Below are 17,500 nucleotides of genomic sequence, written 5' to 3'. Positions count from 1 at the left end.
ACATTTGGACCGCACGCCCTCCTCCTCCTCCTCCTCCACCTCCTCCTCCCACCTCCTCCTGGCTGCTCGGTCCCGGTCTGTACGTCCAGACAACGGCTCGGTGTCAGAGCGGTGAGTTAACGGAGGCAAAGCTAGCTGTCAGCTAACAGAGCCTCCGCCTGGCCCCGCCCCCTTCAGCCCGAAGGTTCCCGAACACCAGCCGGACTCGGGACTCGGGTCTCCGGACTCGGGTCTCCGGACTCGGGTCTCCGGTCTCGGGTCTCGGGACTCGGGTCTCCGGACTCGGGTCTCCGGACTCGGGTCTCCGGTCTCGGGTCTCGGGACTCGGGACTCGGGTCTCCGGACTCGGGTCTCCGGACTCGGGTCTCGGGACTCGGGACTCGGGTCTCCGGACTCGGGTCTCGGGACTCGGGACTCGGGTCTCGGGACTCGGGACTCGGGTCTCCGGACTCGGGTCTCCGGACTCGGGTCTCGGGTCTCCGGACTCGGGTCTCGGGTCTCGGGACTCGGGTCTCGGGACTCGGGTCTCGGGACTCGGGTCTCCCCGTTAGAACCCCGCTGTGTCCTGAGATCGGACCCGGACAGTCAGCTGTCCGATTAAAAACCTCAGCAGGTCTGAGATCAGCGTTTAAAACGAGATGAACTGATTTAATATATCAGTAATATCTCTCTTTGATGGGTTTTACCGATTGATTGATTGATTGATTGATTGATTGATTGATTGATTGATTGATTGAGCTTCTGACAGATTTGGATTTGTGTCTGTTAAAACAATTAAAATAATCTTAGACACAAAATGAGACTTCTTAAAAATGTTAAATATTTCAGTTTACTGTCACGTGACAAAGAAAAACAGCAAGTTCACAATTTCTGCAAATTTTAGATATTTTGTGTGAAAACAGCAGAAACGATGAATCTGAATAGTTGCACATTAATTTTCTTTCACTGAACTCGTAGATTATTAATCGTAAACCCTGAAAGGTTTTCCTAAGTTTTGATTTATTCATGTTTGTATGAGCGAAGGAGGAAACCAGCACGCGTGATGTTCTGGTCTTTAACATGTTTTTTAATCTCGTTTTCAGCTTTCTCTCCGTTAAAAATAAGAATATTTATCATGTTTTATTTGTTCGTTTGACATTTTAAGGCCTTTTTTTTTTTTTTTTAATCAATAGATGAATTGACTTTATTTAAACTTTGTGTCCGAGTATCATTTTGATTCGTAGATCCGTCCTTTTATTCAGATATTTTCTCGAATGATCCGATGATCCCAGAAACCAGCCGTCCCAGTGTCCTGCTGCAGGACATCTGATTGGAGCCGTTCGGCCTCATCAGCTGGTTTTTTGGCCGTGAAGTCGTTTTCAGGAACATTTTGGCGTCGTGCCAAACGTCCGGCGGTCGGTCGGTTTAACTTCGGTCCTCGGCAGCCGGAGGAAACGTGTTTCTGTCCCGCAGATCGTGGATTCAGTGAATATTAAAGCGTCGCAGCAGAAACCTGAAACCGGCGTGTGACGCGTCGCCTGCAGGAAGCTGCACGTCTAATATCGTCCTCTGACCTGCCGGGAATCCTCCGCTGAAACACGAGCGGAGATCAGATCAGCTGTTTCTCAGGGTCCGACTGATTTAGACGTGTTGAGATGATTCATTCTGTTGGTTGATAGAAAATCAATCTGCAGGAAAACCTGTGAAAAAGATCGAAGTCTCTAACGAGCAGATTTGCTGCTTTTTGAAACTTTATAAAAGGAGTTTTCTGCTGTGAACTTCTGAAGTTTTCCAGATGAATTGATGAACTTCCGGATGTTTCTCGGTGTCGACAGTTCGTGACGCCGTCGGTCCTGCAGGAGTTCTGCGTCGCCGCTCGGCCGTCGTCACGGTGACGAAAGGACGAATGTCCAGAAGGCTCAGAGACGAGGAAGTCAGTGAGTCGGACGCTGAGGATCCTCCTGCAGGGTTTTAAACTCTGACAGCGCGTGACCTCTGACCTCTGACCTCTGGAGGGTCACATGCAGCGAGCACGAGAGGACTCTTTAATTTAACGCTCGGCCTCTCCCTCCTCCTACGACTCCCTGCTGACTTCTGACCGCATCATCATCATCATCATCATCATGACATCACAGACGTTCAGACTCCTTTTAAAGGAGCAGTCGGAGTCTGTAGACGTGCTGTCTACAGGCCAGCTGCATTGTGGGAAATGTAGGCCACAGCTGTTTGAACGCGTCCTCCTGCTGCTGCTTCACGTCTGTTTTAAACTCGTCTGATCCGGTCTCGTTTCATCTCTGAACGACGACGTTGGAGTTCAAACGGTGAAGTGACGGAAAACTGGAGGTCGTTTTCTGTAGATGTTGAGTTTGAGTTAAAGTTAGAGTTAGATTAGAGTTGGAGTTAGATTAGAGTTGGAGTTAGATTAGAGTTAGATTAGAGTTGGAGTTAGATTAGAGTTGGAGTTAGATTAGAGTTGGAGTTAGATTAGAGTTAGATTAGAGTTGGAGTTAGATTAGAGTTGGAGTTAGATTAGAGTTGGAGTTAGATTAGAGTTAGTTAGATTAGAGTTGGAGTTAGATTAGAGTTGGAGTTAGATTAGAGTCGGAGTTAGATTAGAGTCAGAGTTAAAGTTAGAGTTAGATTAGAGTTGGAGTTAGATTAGAGTTGGAGTTAGATTAGAGTTGGAGTTAGATTAGAGTTGGAGTTAGATTAGAGTTAGTTAGATTAGAGTTGGAGTTAGATTAGAGTCAGAGTTAGATTAGAGTCAGAGTTAGATTAGAGTTAGATTAGAGTCAGAGTTAGATTAGAGTCAGAGTTAGATTAGAGTTAGTTAGATTAGAGTTAGATTAGAGTTGGAGTTAGATTAGAGTTAGATTAGAGTTGGAGTTAGATTAGAGTTAGTTAGATTAGAGTTGGAGTTAGATTAGAGTTAGATTAGAGTTGGAGTTAGATTAGAGTTGGAGTTAGATTAGAGTTAGTTAGATTAGAGTTGGAGTTAGATTAGAGTTGGAGTTAGATTATAGTTAGATTAGAGTTGGAGTTAGATTAGAGTCAGAGTTAGATTAGAGTCAGAGTTAGATTAGAGTTAGTTAGATTAGAGTTAGATTAGAGTCAGAGTTAGATTAGAGTTAGTTAGATTAGAGTTAGATTAGAGTCAGAGTTAGATTAGAGTTAGTTAGATTAGAGTTAGATTAGAGTTGGAGTTAGATTAGAGTCAGAGTTAGATTAGAGTCAGAGTTAAATTAGTTTTGGAGTTTGAGTTTGAGTTGTTTGCTCCTCTTTAACGTATCGTCGGAGCCGGAGGAGGAAACAGGACTTTAAGATGTGTCTGATCTGGTCGATTAGATTTCTGATCCGTTTGGACGCCTGCAGAACCTCCGTAGTTCCATCAGCCAATCAGCTGGCTGGAGCTGCAGGTCGGGATTCGTTCCTCGGGATTCGTTCCTCGGGATTCGTTCCTCGGGGATTCGTTCCTCGGGGATTCGTTCCTTGGGATTCGTTCCTTGGGATTCGTTCCTTGGGGATTCGTTCCTTGGGATTCGTTCCTCGGGATTCGTTCCTCGGGATTCGTTCCTTGGGATTCGTTCCTTGGGATTCGTTCCTCGGGATTCGTTCCTCGGGATTCGTTCCTTGGGATTCGTTCCTCGGGGATTCGTTCCTCGGGGATTCGTTCCTTGGGATTCGTTCCTCGGGATTCGTTCCTCGGGATTCGTTCCTTGGGATTCGTTCCTCGGGATTCGTTCCTCGGGATTCGTTCCTTGGGATTCGTTCCTCGGGGATTCGTTCCTTGGGATTCGTTCCTCGGGGATTCGTTCCTTGGGATTCGTTCCTCGGGGATTCGTTCCTTGGGATTCGTTCCTCGGGATTCGTTCCTCGGGATTCGTTCCTCGGGATTCGTTCCTCGGGATTCGTTCCTCGGGATTCGTTCCTTGGGGATTCGTTCCTTGGGATTCGTTCCTTGGGATTCGTTCCTCGGGATTCGTTCCTTGGGATTCGTTCCTCGGGATTCGTTCCTCGGGATTCGTTCCTCGGGGATTCGTTCCTCGGGGATTCGTTCCTTGGGATTCGTTCCTCGGGATTCGCCGGCTCCTCTGCAGGTCCACAAATGCTCCAATAAACGTTCATCTTTCCAGCAGTGATTTAAATCAGTGGAGTTAAATGCAAATTTCCAGAAATGTGTAAATATTAGATGTAAAAACCAAGAATGATAAGAAGTGGAGGAACCAGTTCAAACCTCAAAGCTCGTTTTATCTGTGTTTGATTGTTTGATTGATTGATTGATGTCCCCCCCTCCAGTGGTGGATCTCCTGTACTGGCGTGATGTGAAGACCACCGGCGTGGTGTTTGGCGCCGCCCTGCTGCTGCTGCTGTCTCTGACGGTGTGCAGCATCGTCAGCGTGTGCTCCTACATCGGCCTGGCGCTGCTCTCCGTCACCGTCTGCTTCAGGATATATAAAGGCATCCTGCAGGCCATCCAGAAGTCTGATGAGGGACACCCCTTCAAGTGAGTGGGGGGGTCCGTTCAGAAGCTGCCTGATAATCTGTTCCTTTAAGTTTCCGTCTCGGTGATCCAGCAGCTGATTTCTGGACCTCAAAGTAAACGTGACAAACAGGAAGTGCTCACGGAGAAGTCGGCTGCTTTTAAACGAGACAAACTGGATTAAAAACCGGACATTTAATGAGCGTTGGTCAGAGTACCTGATGACCAGAACCAGAGCAGTGACAGACACCAGATCAAAGGATGTAAACGATGATTGAGGGCTGTCGGTGTGGATCCATCAACCATCTGCTCGACCAATCACGTCGCAGGAATCAATGTCTTCATTAATTCAATTCAATTTTATTTTATTTATAAAGCGCCAAATCACAACACAGGTTATTTCATGGCACTCAACACATTAAATTCTTTACAGCAAGACTTTACAATATTATACAGAGAAACCATCAATTCAATAATTCAATAATTCAATAATTCCCACATAAACTAGGAGGAAAGAACTCTTTAAGAGCGACAATTTAATTCTGCGCTCTGCTGCTTCAATGTGTTGCTGTTTCACCAGCGCAGGGGTCAAAGGTCACAGCAGTGTGAGTGTGTGTGTGTGTGTGTGTGTGTGTGTGTGTGTGTGTGTGTGTGTGTGTGTGTGTGTGTGTGTGTGTGTGTGTGTGTGTGTGTGTGTGTGTGTGTGAGAGAGTGTGTGTGTGTGTGTGTGTGTGTGTGTCGGTACACTGAGTGTTTTCCTGTCACACCGAGCGGCCGGCTGTTCTCTCATCCTTCCTTCTGGCTGTCGGACAAAAAACCTTCTTACTGAGTTCAGCCAATCACAGCCGGGTCGTAACCGATCACAGCCAATCACAGGCCAGTTCACTGCGATCAATAGCAGCTAAATAACCTCAATCACTGTCTAAGACATTAGATCTGATTATTGATGATCCAGATCAGAGGCACAAAAACCTGAAGTGTTTAATAATCAGTTTGTTCTGTAAGTACCTAAAATAATATTTATGTCTGCTCCTCCTCCTTGTCTCCAACAGGCAGTACCTGGACCAGGAGGTGGCGCTGTCTGAGGACACGGTCCACAAGTACAGCGATGTGGTTCTGGCCAACATTAACAAGATCATTGGAGATCTGAGACGTCTGTTCCTGGTCGAGGACCTGGTGGACTCCATCAAAGTGAGAATGGCTCCGCCTCCAGAGGAGGAAGTGATGTCATCACGTTCCTCGTATTTCAGTCCAGGTCGATGTTAGACGTCGAGCTGCAGTCGGCCTCCGACAGAAACTTTGATTTAAACCACCGACTGTTAATAAAAGAGTTCGTAGCTTCAGGTCTGTAAAATGGTTCTGATCCAGAAGTGTCTTCAGCTGCAATACCAGCGAGTGCCACTAGAGGTCGGCTCCAAAAAGCCTCCGGCTCCATAGACTCCCATTCAACTTCTCTCATCAAATCCAAAGTGAATAAAATGTGTCCATCAGTTATCTCGGTGTTGTTAGCTAAAGTCACTCCTTCTTATTAGTTTTCTGGAGGTCCATCTGAAAATAATCCCTCATTCATTAGAAAAGAAGATTCAAGAAGACCTGTTTTTGGGGGCGTGTCTGTTTGATTGACAGGCCTGTGGTGCAGTCAGGTTACAGCTATCAGTGGGTGATATCATGTTATCAGTTTAAGATCTTTAACTTCCTGTTTAAATATTGTTTGTATTGTATTTTCTTGCAGTTTGCCGTGTTGATGTGGATCCTGACTTACGTCGGCGCCTTCTTCAACGGGCTCACTATTCTTATTCTGGGTGAGCAACATTTCCCAGCATGCACTGCAGCTTTAAAGTGCTGCCTAATGAAAGTTAGGTGTAGATTATGAACACGGCTCCATCTGGTGGTGATGTCGAGAAACAGCAGCTGGAATCTGATTTAATGGAAAATGTAACTGCAGAATTATTAGAAAGATGATTTTTGTTTTTGTTTGACTCTGAATAGAAAATGTGATCTGCTGTTTTAGATGTTATTGATCACGGTGAGCAGACAGGAAGTGGTCACATATTAATCTCCTCCTCTTCCTCAGGTGTGATCGCAATGTTCAGCTGCCCCATCGTCTACGAGAAACACCAGGTACAAGCTGTCTTTACCCACAATGCACCTCTGGACGGGTGTTAGCGGCTTGTGTTTGACCTGTGTGTGTGTGTGTGTGTGTGTGTGTGTGTGTGTGTGTGTGTGTGTGTGTGTGTGTGTGTGTGTGTGTGTGTCCTCAGGCTCAGATCGATCACTACGTGACTCTCGTCAACAACCAGGTCAAAGACGTCGTCGGGAAGTAAGTCGCCGGTTTTTATTTAACGTGATTTATTGATTTATTTCAGTAAAACGTTAAAAAAAACATTAAATCACAACTTTTCTAACTTTAAAATAAATAAATGACACAATTTGGACACAAAATAAAACAAACTTCCTGTAGATGTTTCAGCAGGAAAGAGAATTATTATTATTCTGTAAATTACTGAAAGGTTTTAATGTGAATTTTATTTAATATAAAATTATAAAAATAATAAAGAGCCAATAAAAAAAAAAACTGAATTATAAGCTATTTAATTGATTTTATTGATATTTCTAAGTGAAAATGTGATTTCCTTGTTATATTGAACCTCAAACTTCTGATCGAACAGAACAATTTAACAATCGAGAAAAATGATCAATCAGAAAAAGTCCTGAATGAATGAATAAAGTTTATTTTCCAAATGTTTATTTAACACCTTTAGTAGAAACACAGAACTTCAACTGAAGAAAACACTCGAACCAGTAAATGTAGAAACAGAAATTTATTGTGTGCATTTAAATTTAAGGAATTAAAAACTCAATATTCTCTGAAAACTGATTTGACTGTTTTTCTGCGTGTCGACAGGATTCAGGCGAAAGTTCCTGGAATGAAACGCAAGACGGAATGAAGGAAACGGAAAGTCGGATCCAGGAAGTCCTGATGGATGGTTAGAGGGGGGGGGGGGGAAGAAGAGGGGGGGGGGGGAGGAAGAAGAGGAGGGAGGGGAGGAGGAAGAGGAGGGGGGGAAGGGGGGGGTCTGGCGTGGATGCAGCCCCCCCCCCCCCCCGATTCTGTTTGTCAAAATGATCAAACTTTTTTTTTCCAGTCTTTTTTTGTCTTCATCTCCGTTTTATTATTTAAACTTGAAATGTTTGTTTCTGAGACGCTCAAACTCACAAACAAACATTTTGATCTTGAACGTGCGCCCCTCCCCCTCCCCCCACCCAGTGCATCATGGGAGCTCCTCCAGCCGCTTCGGGTGGTTCAAGTTTTGGGGTTTTTATTTTTCTCCTGTCAAACGCAGCAGAAGGTGTTTTTTTTCCTTCGTCTCGTCTCGTCTCGTCTCGTCTCGTCTCGTCTCGTCTCGTCTCGTCTCGTCTCGTCTCGTCTCGTCGGAGCAGCAGACGGACGCTTCTGTTTCTGTTTTGTTTTGAATATTCTCGCTGAGTTTAGACGTATTTTGTGATTTTACTGTCTTGTTCCCGAAGCTTTGAGCTCGTTTCCTCGGTTAGCCGATTTCGCCTCGATGTGACGAACGACGGATTCGTGAACGACGTCTTTGACTCCTGACGAGGCAGCGGGGGAGGGGGGGGGGGGTTACTACCATTTATATCTTTCATCGCTTCTGAGTAACTAGCTAGAAACATCTAGAAACGAATAACCATCACCTCCATAAGAGTCGTTCCTTCCACGTCAGCTCTAGTAGTGAAAAGCTCTGGAAGCAACACGTTTACAGTCATCAGAAAAAATGAAAAAAGAAAAAAAACACGCCATAAATAACCGTTCTGTCTGTGGAGCCCATATCTTAATGAGGTTGCAACGTGATGTGACTTTGGGAAACCTTCGAGCATTTTGTTTGTTATGCAAGTATAATTGTGAATGATAAACTTCATACTTCAATTGTGACGATAAAACGCTTCCAGCCGGGAGTCGTGTTTGTGGAATGCATTGTGAGATGTAAACAATTATCAATAAAGCTTCTAGACGAAGACAAGCCCCGCCTCCTCGTCTGTGAGCTCCAGCTGGATAATTGAGAGTCTGTCTGCTGTTTCTTAACTTTCTAAAGTCTTTCTTTTTTTTAAATGTGTACAAAATCAATCTAAACACACATTCACAATCAAATGAAGTAAAGTTTTACAATTTTAGACGAAATGCTGTAACATGTCCAAAAAATATAATACTAGTTCATAACGACAACGGGAGACGCTTCAGCTTCTTACCAAAGGACACCAAGAAATACACCGAGGAGGACCTGGGGATAGAACCAACAACCTTCAATTAGAGAGAGACTGGCTGAACCAGCTGAGCAACAGCCACAAGTCTTTGGACCAATTCCAAAATATGATAAAAAAAAATAAAAAAGTCACACTATAGCATGTATAAAATATGATAAATCACACTATAGCATGTATAAAATATGATAAATCACACTATAGCATGTATAAAATATGATAAAAAAAAGTCATATCATAGTGATATTTTTTTTTCATATTTCTGACGACATGCTATAAGTATGACTTCCGTTCAACTTAACACTAGTTCAACACTAGTGCTGCTGTCAGCGTTGTCATTTCTCAGTCTAAAGGTCTTGTGTTTGAATCCCGCCTGAGATTTTTTTATGTGGAATTTTCATGTTCCTGTTAAACTAATGACCTGAAAGTAAAGTCTGTCATCCATAATAATGATGACAAACCTATGCATGTTGTCCATAATATAAAACATTACATTCAAGCAAGAACATGCAGTCCTCCACACTAAGTTCCAGACCCCATATCGAACCCAGAACCTCCTGATTGTGAGATGACAATGCTGGCTTGGAACTGCACCATTTTGCTCCCTATTTTGAATGCTTGTTTGACTTATATAACTTTTAAACATGTTATAAACATGAACAGTGATCAGCGGTGTAGTGGTTGGTGTTGTTGCCTTCCAGGGTGAGTCTCAATGTTGACTGTTTACTTTCAACCGACTCAGCAGTTAAAACACTTTGACTCTAAAACAGTGAAACAGACAGATTTCTTCCACAAGTATCGTTTATTGTGTTTGTACATGTGGCTAACACACACACACACACACACACACACACACACACACACACACACACACACACACACACACACAGTGTATAAAAATCCAGCAGCATTCGAATCCTGAACATTTTGGTTTAAAAATAAATTCATGCGTTGTGATATTTCCATATTTTCTGACAGTTTGACACGTTGAACCTGAACACACCGACGGATTCGAACTGATCTCATCACAGAGTCACTTATTTACAGTGTTTTGTGTTTGTTTTTTTCAACATTCATTTCTTTGACTTGTTTGTTGTATTTTACAGGAAATCAGCTCATTAGAACATAAGTTTCATGTTTTTAGACTAATTTTGCTTCATTTTCCTGCCGTTGTTTTATTTCCAAATGAAACTCCCTCCTCTACGTTGACCTCTGACCTCGGAGTAAACATCTCCCTCGGCTCGCTGATGTCATTTTTGAATGTATTGTGATGTTTGGGAGTTTTTAAAGCTCCCAGCAGGTTGTCGCTGACCTCCACTAAACCAGGACGACTCCAGGAAACCTTCAACTCCTCCGATCACACAAATCTCAAAGAAAACCTCCAAATTCTTCTGTTCAAGAGAAAAGAAACAGCTGTGAAGGAGCGAAGGAGGTTTTAAATATGTTTGATTTTGCAGCAGCTTTTGATGTAATTTGTTGAGTTTCACGTATGTTTTAAAATTGTAGTAAAATTGTTGGAATTTGCAATAATTTCAAGTGAAGTTTTTGTTTCATTTACTACTTAATAAAGAGGATTAAATAATTACTTCCTGTGATAATCGTCATGCTGCACATCATAATAGTTTCATTATCACGTCGCAATCGCAATAATTTAGCCAAACTTTCACAATTCTTACGTAAACACTGATCTTCAGCAGAAACATCATAAAGTCATCGTCACCAAAAATAAGTGTTCATTTGTTTTTCTCGACTTGCAATCATTTTAATTCCTGAAATTTTAACGCAAAAAATATCACTTAAAACTCAAACAAATTATATCAAAATGTTTTTGGAGAAAAGCTGCTGAAAAAAATTCAAATTTTTATTGCAACAATCACAAAAGAGCTGGAGGACATGGAGGGAGGGGCTAAAATGTATATTAATTATACGTCATTTCATTTAATCAATATAACAGTTAATTGATGTCGTTGATAATCTGGGAACACGTCATCTGATTGAGATGCTGCAGCTCATCTGAAACTTCACATTCAAATATTAGAAAATCTTTAATCAGGTTTTATAGATCTAAACGATGTAGAACGAAGCAACTTTCTCTTTTTTTAACTTTCAGACTTAAAATCGATGGCGACGTCTCGGGTGAACTGGTGATTACTTCAGGGACCGCAGGAGAAAGTGTGTGTGTGTGTGTTTGATGTAAATCAGATGTGTAACCTGTTTTTTTTCTTCTACACAAACAGACCATTTGACACGTTTCACAACAGTAAATTTTCACCACAGAGAAACTCATCCACACATCAGCTGGAAATCAGGCAGAAATAACAGTTAAATATTTACTTAAATATTCGTTTTACGATCACGATGCTTTGGATGTTTTCATGTCTTCAAAAACAAAAACAAAAAGCAGCAGCAAAGCAAAATGCTTCTTTTCTTTCTTTTTTTTTTCTGACGTCCGTTCCAGATGAACATTCTGAGTGTAGCACCAGACAGAGTAGAAAAGAAGTCCAAACATGGAGGTAAAAATAAATAAAACTGCGTATGAAATCCAGAAATAAAGAAGTGAAGATCCAGAAGGCACTTCAGTGTGACGACAGAAGCTGCGAAGGCTCAGAAATTAAAAGTGATTTAAAGTTTGTGTGAAACCGTCACATCTTTTTATTTTCACACCTTCAGCAGATTTTTGTTTTTGTTAACTTTCAGCAGAACGTCTGTTTGTTCACGCGATGCTGTTTTCAGCAAAAAGAAACAGATTTCATGAAGGAAGTCATTTTTTAAAAACAAAAATTCATATAAATATTTCTTTATCTTTAATCTTTGAATTGTTCAATTAATGATTTTCGATAGAGTTTTTTAGGTCAATCAGTTTTTTGCTCCATTTAAAAAGCTTTTTAATCTAATTTAATTCTTTACATCTCTTTTCTTCCTTTTAAATAGCTTTTTTAAGTTAATTACTTTGTGTTTTCTGATGTTTAGCTTCATCTTGTGTTTCAGTTTATTTGCGTTGTAGTTTTCTTCCTTGATCTCAGTTCTCCTGATGAAACCTGAACGTTTCGTCACTTTAAGGTTTTTCTGGAAACTGTATTTTATTTCATAATTTCTGCGTCAGTCCGCGCAGGTATTTATTTATTTTGTATGAAATTACAGATTGTTTTTTCTTATAAGAAAATATCAAAACAGATCTTAAAGAAAATTTTCTTTAAAGAAAAACAATGTAATTTTATACAAAATAAATCCACATGTGGATTTAAATAAAATAAAATACAGTTTCTCATCCTGAAGTCCAGAACAGATTTAAAGTGACGGTAACGTTCAGGTTTCATCAGAACTCTCCGACCTGCAGGTCAAAGGTCGCGATCAGAAACAGATTCAAACGTTTCTTTTGTTAAATCCGAGTTTAGTTTTGTAGAAAACAGCGACGTCGGACTGGAATGTCTCACGTTAAAACAACAGGCCACATGTGCTCATACAGATGTTCCCTGTCGGACAAGAACGACCGACGCGACGCAAGGCTTCGTGGGTAAGCAGGAGGTGGATGAAGGTGCAGCTCCTCCTCCTCCTCCTCAGATTTGGTCCCGGTGAGTTCTTCATGCCTCCTCGCGGTGTGTTCAGGGTCATGTGATCCACGGAGACCTGCAGGGGTCTGAGTGTGAGGATCAACAAATCGAAGGAAAGTCGTACAGATTTCTGAACCGTCTGATTGTTTCCTTCAGTTTATTAATGACGTCACTCTAGCGTCCGACCACATGACCACCGGGGGGCGCCGCAGTTTCCTGCCTCACACTGTAAACATGAGCTGAAAGTCTGTCTGTGTGTTTTTTTTCCCCGAAGCTTTGTGTCAGTTTTGGTGCGACTGCGGAGGAGAGGTCGCGGGTTCGAGTCCCGCCGGGTCCTCTGGTGGCGTTAAGGCGCTTTGGAGCCGAGCGGTTACACACATTTCCACACGAACACACTGAAACACAGAAATTTAACACAATAATAATAATATATAAAATATATAATCTATTTATCAGACAGAGAATTATTGAATATTGAATCACTTTACACGTAAACAGACTAAATGATTGTGTAATTTCTTGCGTGTGTTTGTGCGTCTGAACTGTGTTAACGCTGCGTCATCGTTCACCTGCAGTCGTCTCCTCCCGTGCTGATCACATACTTGTCGTCGTGGGAGAAACGGATGTTGGTCACGTGAGCCGAGTGGCCGAGGTAGCGCTTATGTTTGGCCTGCAGACACAGAAACGTCCAGTTCAGCGTATTTATTACGTTGATATTATACATTTATATTAATCCTCTGATGTTTATTCTTTATTCAAGAAATTTCTATCATGACTTAACAAATTATTTCTGTTTCTAATCTTTGTTGCCGTCGACAGGAACTCACAAACTTCTCTGTGCAGGGGAAGTCGAACAGTTTGACCAATCCGAAGTCGTCGCCGGTGGCGATGTTGAGGCCGGCGTGAGAAACACACGCACAGTTCACGTCGGCTTTGTCGGCGTTTCGCGGCCAAATCCCCAAAACTTCATCTCCCAGGACGCTGAGGAGGAAGAAGCAAAGCAACCGGGGAAACTTTAACACCAGCAGGAAGAAGTTAGTTCAGGGGCCAGGGGTCAGGGGTCAGGGTGGGGTAATGAAGCGGTGAAAGGTTGTGTCACCTGGTCCACGTCGCCCAGGTGATTCTGTCGATGGCCGTCTGGTCGCTCACCAGCTTCCCTGAAGGAACCTCGAACACCTGCCGCTTGTAAACTCCTGTGGACACCTGGAGGAACACGTTCATATGTGCTGCTGGGTGGTATGATGTCACAGTACAGTATGATGTCACAGTACAGTATGATGTCACAGTACAGTATGATGTCACAGTATAGTATGATGTCACAGTACAGTATGACACAGTATAGTATGATGTCACAGTATAGTATGATGTCACAATACAGTATGACACAGTATAGTATGATGTCACAGTACAGTATGATGTCACAGTATAGTATGATGTCACAGTATAGTATGATGTCACAGTACAGTATGATGTCACAGTATAGTATGATGTCACAGTACAGTATGACACAGTATAGTATGATGTCACAGTATAGTATGATGTCACAGTACAGTATGACACAGTATAGTATGATGTCACAGTATAGTATGATGTCACAGTACAGTATGATGTCACAGTATAGTATGATGTCACAATACAGTATGACACAGTATAGTATGATGTCACAATACAGTATGACACAGTATAGTATGATGTCACAGTATAGTATGATGTCACAGTACAGTATGATGTCACAGTACAGTATGACGTCACAGTATAGTATGATGTCACAGTATAGTATGACACAGTATAGTATGATGTCACAGTATAGTATGATGTCACAGTACAGTATGATGTCACAGTACAGTATGATGTCATATATCCTACATATTAAAGCGTGTATATACTTGTATGTAGCAGCTGTCAGCAGAGAAGTCCATCTGCAGGATGAATGCCGGGATGTCGCTGCAGTAAACCAGCCGGTTGAGACTCGGTCCTCCGCTGACGTCGTACACGTCCACCGTGTTCTCCACCGATCCGACGGCCAGCAGCCGGCGGTCCGGACTGAACCTGGAACCGAACGCAGCGACATGAACCAATGGAGTTGGATATTAAACAGTGGCACTTTCCGTGTCTCTCTCGTACCGGATGTCCTGGACGGCGGCGCTGCGATCTCGTTTCTTCGCCCACATCTTGAGCGAGTTGGCGAGGAGGAGGAGGAACTCACCGTTCTTCATCCCCACGGCCAGCATCTCCCCGTCGGCGCTGTAGCTCACACAGCGGGCGGCGTGGCCCACACACACTTTGTTCAGCAGTTTCTAGACAATGGGGGATGTGGGGGGGGGGGGGGGGGGGTGATTTCAAACGCAACATGCCGACGTTTTCTAACAGAAAAAGCTTCATAAATAAAATATCCAAACTCGTGGTCACGTCGGTCATGAATGTGTTTTTCAGAAGTTTTTGGGCGATTTAAAGAAATATTTCTGCAAAAGTAGCAGTTATATTTGTCTGTATAGTCAAAGTCATTTCCCAGCATGCCTTCTTCCTTTCAAACAAACAAACAGTTTGAAATAGAACACGGGGGGGCGGAGCCTGTCCCAGCCGACTCGCTACAGGAACCGCAAATTTATATTTTTCGGGACGAACATGAAAAACACGTTTAACGGAGGTGAAGACGCTCGTGAGCGTGTTGGCGATGACGTCACCGTAGCATCGCTATGACGACCAGCGACAGTGAAGGCGGACCGGTACCTTGTCGGTGAGGTCCCACAGCCGGATGGTGGCGTCGTCGCTGGCGGTGACGAACAGATCTTTGGCTGGATGAGCCGTCAGACCCCAGATTCCTCCGCGAGCGTGACTGTCCAGCAGCAGGTTGGACGCTGCGTTCTTCTCTCCCACCTCCAGGATCTCCCCGTCCTTCGTCCCCAGCAGGATCTTTCCCTGAGGAGGAGGAGGAGGAGGAGGAGGGAGACCAGTATGATGAGGAAGACCAAAGGAGGAGGGTGAGGAGGAGGAGGATGAAGATGTCTCACCTTGCCTCGGCAGACGGACCGGACACACTCCACCTGCCGTCCCGTCTCCAGCTGGAAGGCTCGGCAGCGTTTCATTTCCTGGTCCCAGAGCTTCACGGCTCCGCCCTCCTTCGTCCTGACGACGGTTCAGGAAGACAAATTTAAAGAGTCGCGATGAAGAAGAGGAAGGTCTGAAGTGATGTACGTGGTTGGGTGGGATACTCACGGCCGCTCCTTCCCGCCGGTGACGATGAGTCCGTCCCTCAGCGTGGTGTACATGCTGAACACCGGGCCGGTGTGGGCCTTCGCCACCACCCTCAGCAGGAAGCGGTCCCGCCACACGTACACGTCGCCGTTGATGCCGCCGGTGAACGTCAAGTTGTTCTGCAGACACACGGAGACGCACTCAAACTGGAGCCATTTTATTTCACGCAATGAAATCACAACATAATCAGCATTAACATATGTCAACGTCTGGTTTTCAAACTGTGGTTTTGGTCCTGAAGGAGGTCGTTTTCTTTTTGGAGCTTTTTCGTACCGTTAAAATAAAAAGCATCAACCGACCACATCGTGCGTTTCAGGTATTTTTGTGTCGTCCCACAACGAGCTGCCGCGAATCCATCTGAACTTTTGTTTTGAAAAACTGTACGAAGAGTCGTAGCGTTGAAGCATCGCCTGTTGTCACGGCAACGGCTGTGCTCGATTTCTACTCCTTCTCTACATTATGAGAAGCTGACAGCCGACTGGTCGGAGGAGGGAAACGTTTGTAGCTTAAAACTTAATAATTCAACATTTATACCTGTTAATAAAAAGTTGTAAGTGAAATAAAAAGCCTCATAAACGCTGAAATGTTTCTGAATACGACTTTCTGATGATCTTCTCGTGTGAAAAACGTCCCGACGTGAACTCACAGCACCGAAGGCGACCGACAGCATCGTCTGCATGCGTCCGTCCTCCACCGTCCCCACGACGCCCTTCTTGTACATCAGCGCGCCGCCCGCCAGCGTCCAGAACTTCACGTGTTTGATTCCCACCGACACGAACTGAGAGTCCGAGTCCGGACGGAACTCCACCACGAAGATCCGGTCCGGGTGTCCGGCCCTGCTGCACACTCTGGATCCTGCAGGGGGCGACGCACCAAAATATGAACCGTTAAAGACAAAAGAACTATTTTTTCATTTTAAACATGTTTCGGTCAACAGGGGAAAGTTACAGGATGGAAGAGGCGACTTTAGAGATGTCAAAGAATGAAGACATGATTTTAACTCTTTATGCTTCCAGGAAAATAAAGTTGAGTCACTGCAGATGTTTCTGCCACCGACTGATACTACAAGTTAAAACTCACTAAAGTAGAAGGTTTTCTGTAAAAAAGAGTCTGTAGATGACTGAAGCTGTTATTGTATTTCTTGCACTTCCTGTCTGAATATGTGGAGAAGCTGCCTCCACCTCTCTGCAGCGCTCGCTGCTGCCCTCTAGTGGTTCCTACAGTTTCTACAAGTATTGATCTGTCAGCTCGTCTTCACGTCTTCTTCAGAGTTTCTTTGTGATCCAAAATGTTAGATTTTGAAGCAGACTCTCAAAAATTGCGACATTATTTGTGATTATTTAATATGATTGTGAATTTTTGTCAGTTTTACTGGCTGACTGTTATCAGATCGACTCCCAGCAGCTTCTCGCTGGTCTCCACTAAAACTACAAACACAGACGAACAGAGTTCCCTCCGGTGTGTTTCTGTTCACATTTCACACGTTAAGTAACCCGAGGTGAACTTCTCCGGTGGTTCTGACCTTCCTGCCAACGCCACACCGTGATGGTGTGTTCAGGTTCCACTCCGACCGACAGCAGCAGCTTCCCGGTGGCGCTGAAGTTCAGGTATCCGACTCCTTTGGTGTGCGGACAGCGCAGCACGGATAGAGTCTGTTTGCTCATAGCGTCCCACACGTGGATGGACGGCGTGGTTCCTGCCAGGAGACGAGCATCATCATCATCATCATCATCATCAGAGAGTCACAGAGAGACGGGGGGGAGGGAGGGAGGGATGGACTAACGGGGGAAAACTACTGGGATGGAACAAAGCAGACAGAGGATCAGTGCAGCCGGCAGACACCCTGAGAACCAGGGACAACCACGGAGAACCAGGGAGAACCTAGTAGGACCAGGGAGAACCACAGAGAACCACGGAGAACCTAGTAGGACCACAGAGAACCAGGGAGAACCTAGTAGGACCA

General features: G+C 44.1%; 2 protein-coding genes across 6 annotated transcripts in view; one reads left to right on the top strand and one right to left on the bottom strand.

The window, feature by feature from the left end:
• Positions 1 to 7,468, top strand: part of LOC138215212 (reticulon-4-like) — a 27,197-nt gene extending 19,729 nt beyond the window's left edge. Inside the window, 6 exon segments of the mRNA XM_069177251.1 lie at positions 4,276 to 4,483; positions 5,512 to 5,650; positions 6,192 to 6,261; positions 6,534 to 6,580; positions 6,721 to 6,779; positions 7,365 to 7,468. Coding sequence (XP_069033352.1) covers positions 4,276 to 4,483; positions 5,512 to 5,650; positions 6,192 to 6,261; positions 6,534 to 6,580; positions 6,721 to 6,779; positions 7,365 to 7,407 — 566 coding nt within the window. The 3' untranslated portion in view covers positions 7,408 to 7,468.
• Positions 7,469 to 10,638: 3,170 nt separating this feature from the next.
• The window catches only part of LOC138215211 (echinoderm microtubule-associated protein-like 6), a 50,993-nt gene continuing 44,131 nt past the window's right edge, over positions 10,639 to 17,500 (bottom strand). For 4 of the 5 annotated variants that reach the window (XM_069177245.1, XM_069177246.1, XM_069177249.1 and 1 more), the window contains 11 exons: positions 17,060 to 17,233; positions 16,184 to 16,392; positions 15,499 to 15,656; positions 15,294 to 15,408; positions 15,013 to 15,201; positions 14,407 to 14,579; positions 14,169 to 14,331; positions 13,382 to 13,485; positions 13,110 to 13,263; positions 12,852 to 12,952; positions 10,639 to 12,677 (listed from right to left, as the gene is read on the bottom strand). In XM_069177245.1, the coding sequence (XP_069033346.1) occupies positions 12,653 to 12,677; positions 12,852 to 12,952; positions 13,110 to 13,263; positions 13,382 to 13,485; positions 14,169 to 14,331; positions 14,407 to 14,579; positions 15,013 to 15,201; positions 15,294 to 15,408; positions 15,499 to 15,656; positions 16,184 to 16,392; positions 17,060 to 17,233 (1,565 nt within the window). In that variant the 3' untranslated portion in view covers positions 10,639 to 12,652. Of the gene's footprint in view, positions 12,678 to 12,847; positions 12,953 to 13,109; positions 13,264 to 13,381; positions 13,486 to 14,168; positions 14,332 to 14,406; positions 14,580 to 15,012; positions 15,202 to 15,293; positions 15,409 to 15,498; positions 15,657 to 16,183; positions 16,393 to 17,059; positions 17,234 to 17,500 lie in introns of those variants that run through there. The other variant, XM_069177248.1, reaches the window with a different exon arrangement.

Source organism: Embiotoca jacksoni, unplaced genomic scaffold (genome assembly GCF_022577435.1).
Source record: "Embiotoca jacksoni isolate LCO1_2020_lvr unplaced genomic scaffold, fEmbJac1.0.p SCAF_70, whole genome shotgun sequence".
Taxonomy (NCBI): domain Eukaryota; kingdom Metazoa; phylum Chordata; class Actinopteri; family Embiotocidae; genus Embiotoca; species Embiotoca jacksoni.
Note: the sequence above shows the minus strand (reverse complement) of the source record. Positions and strands in the feature narration are given on the sequence as shown.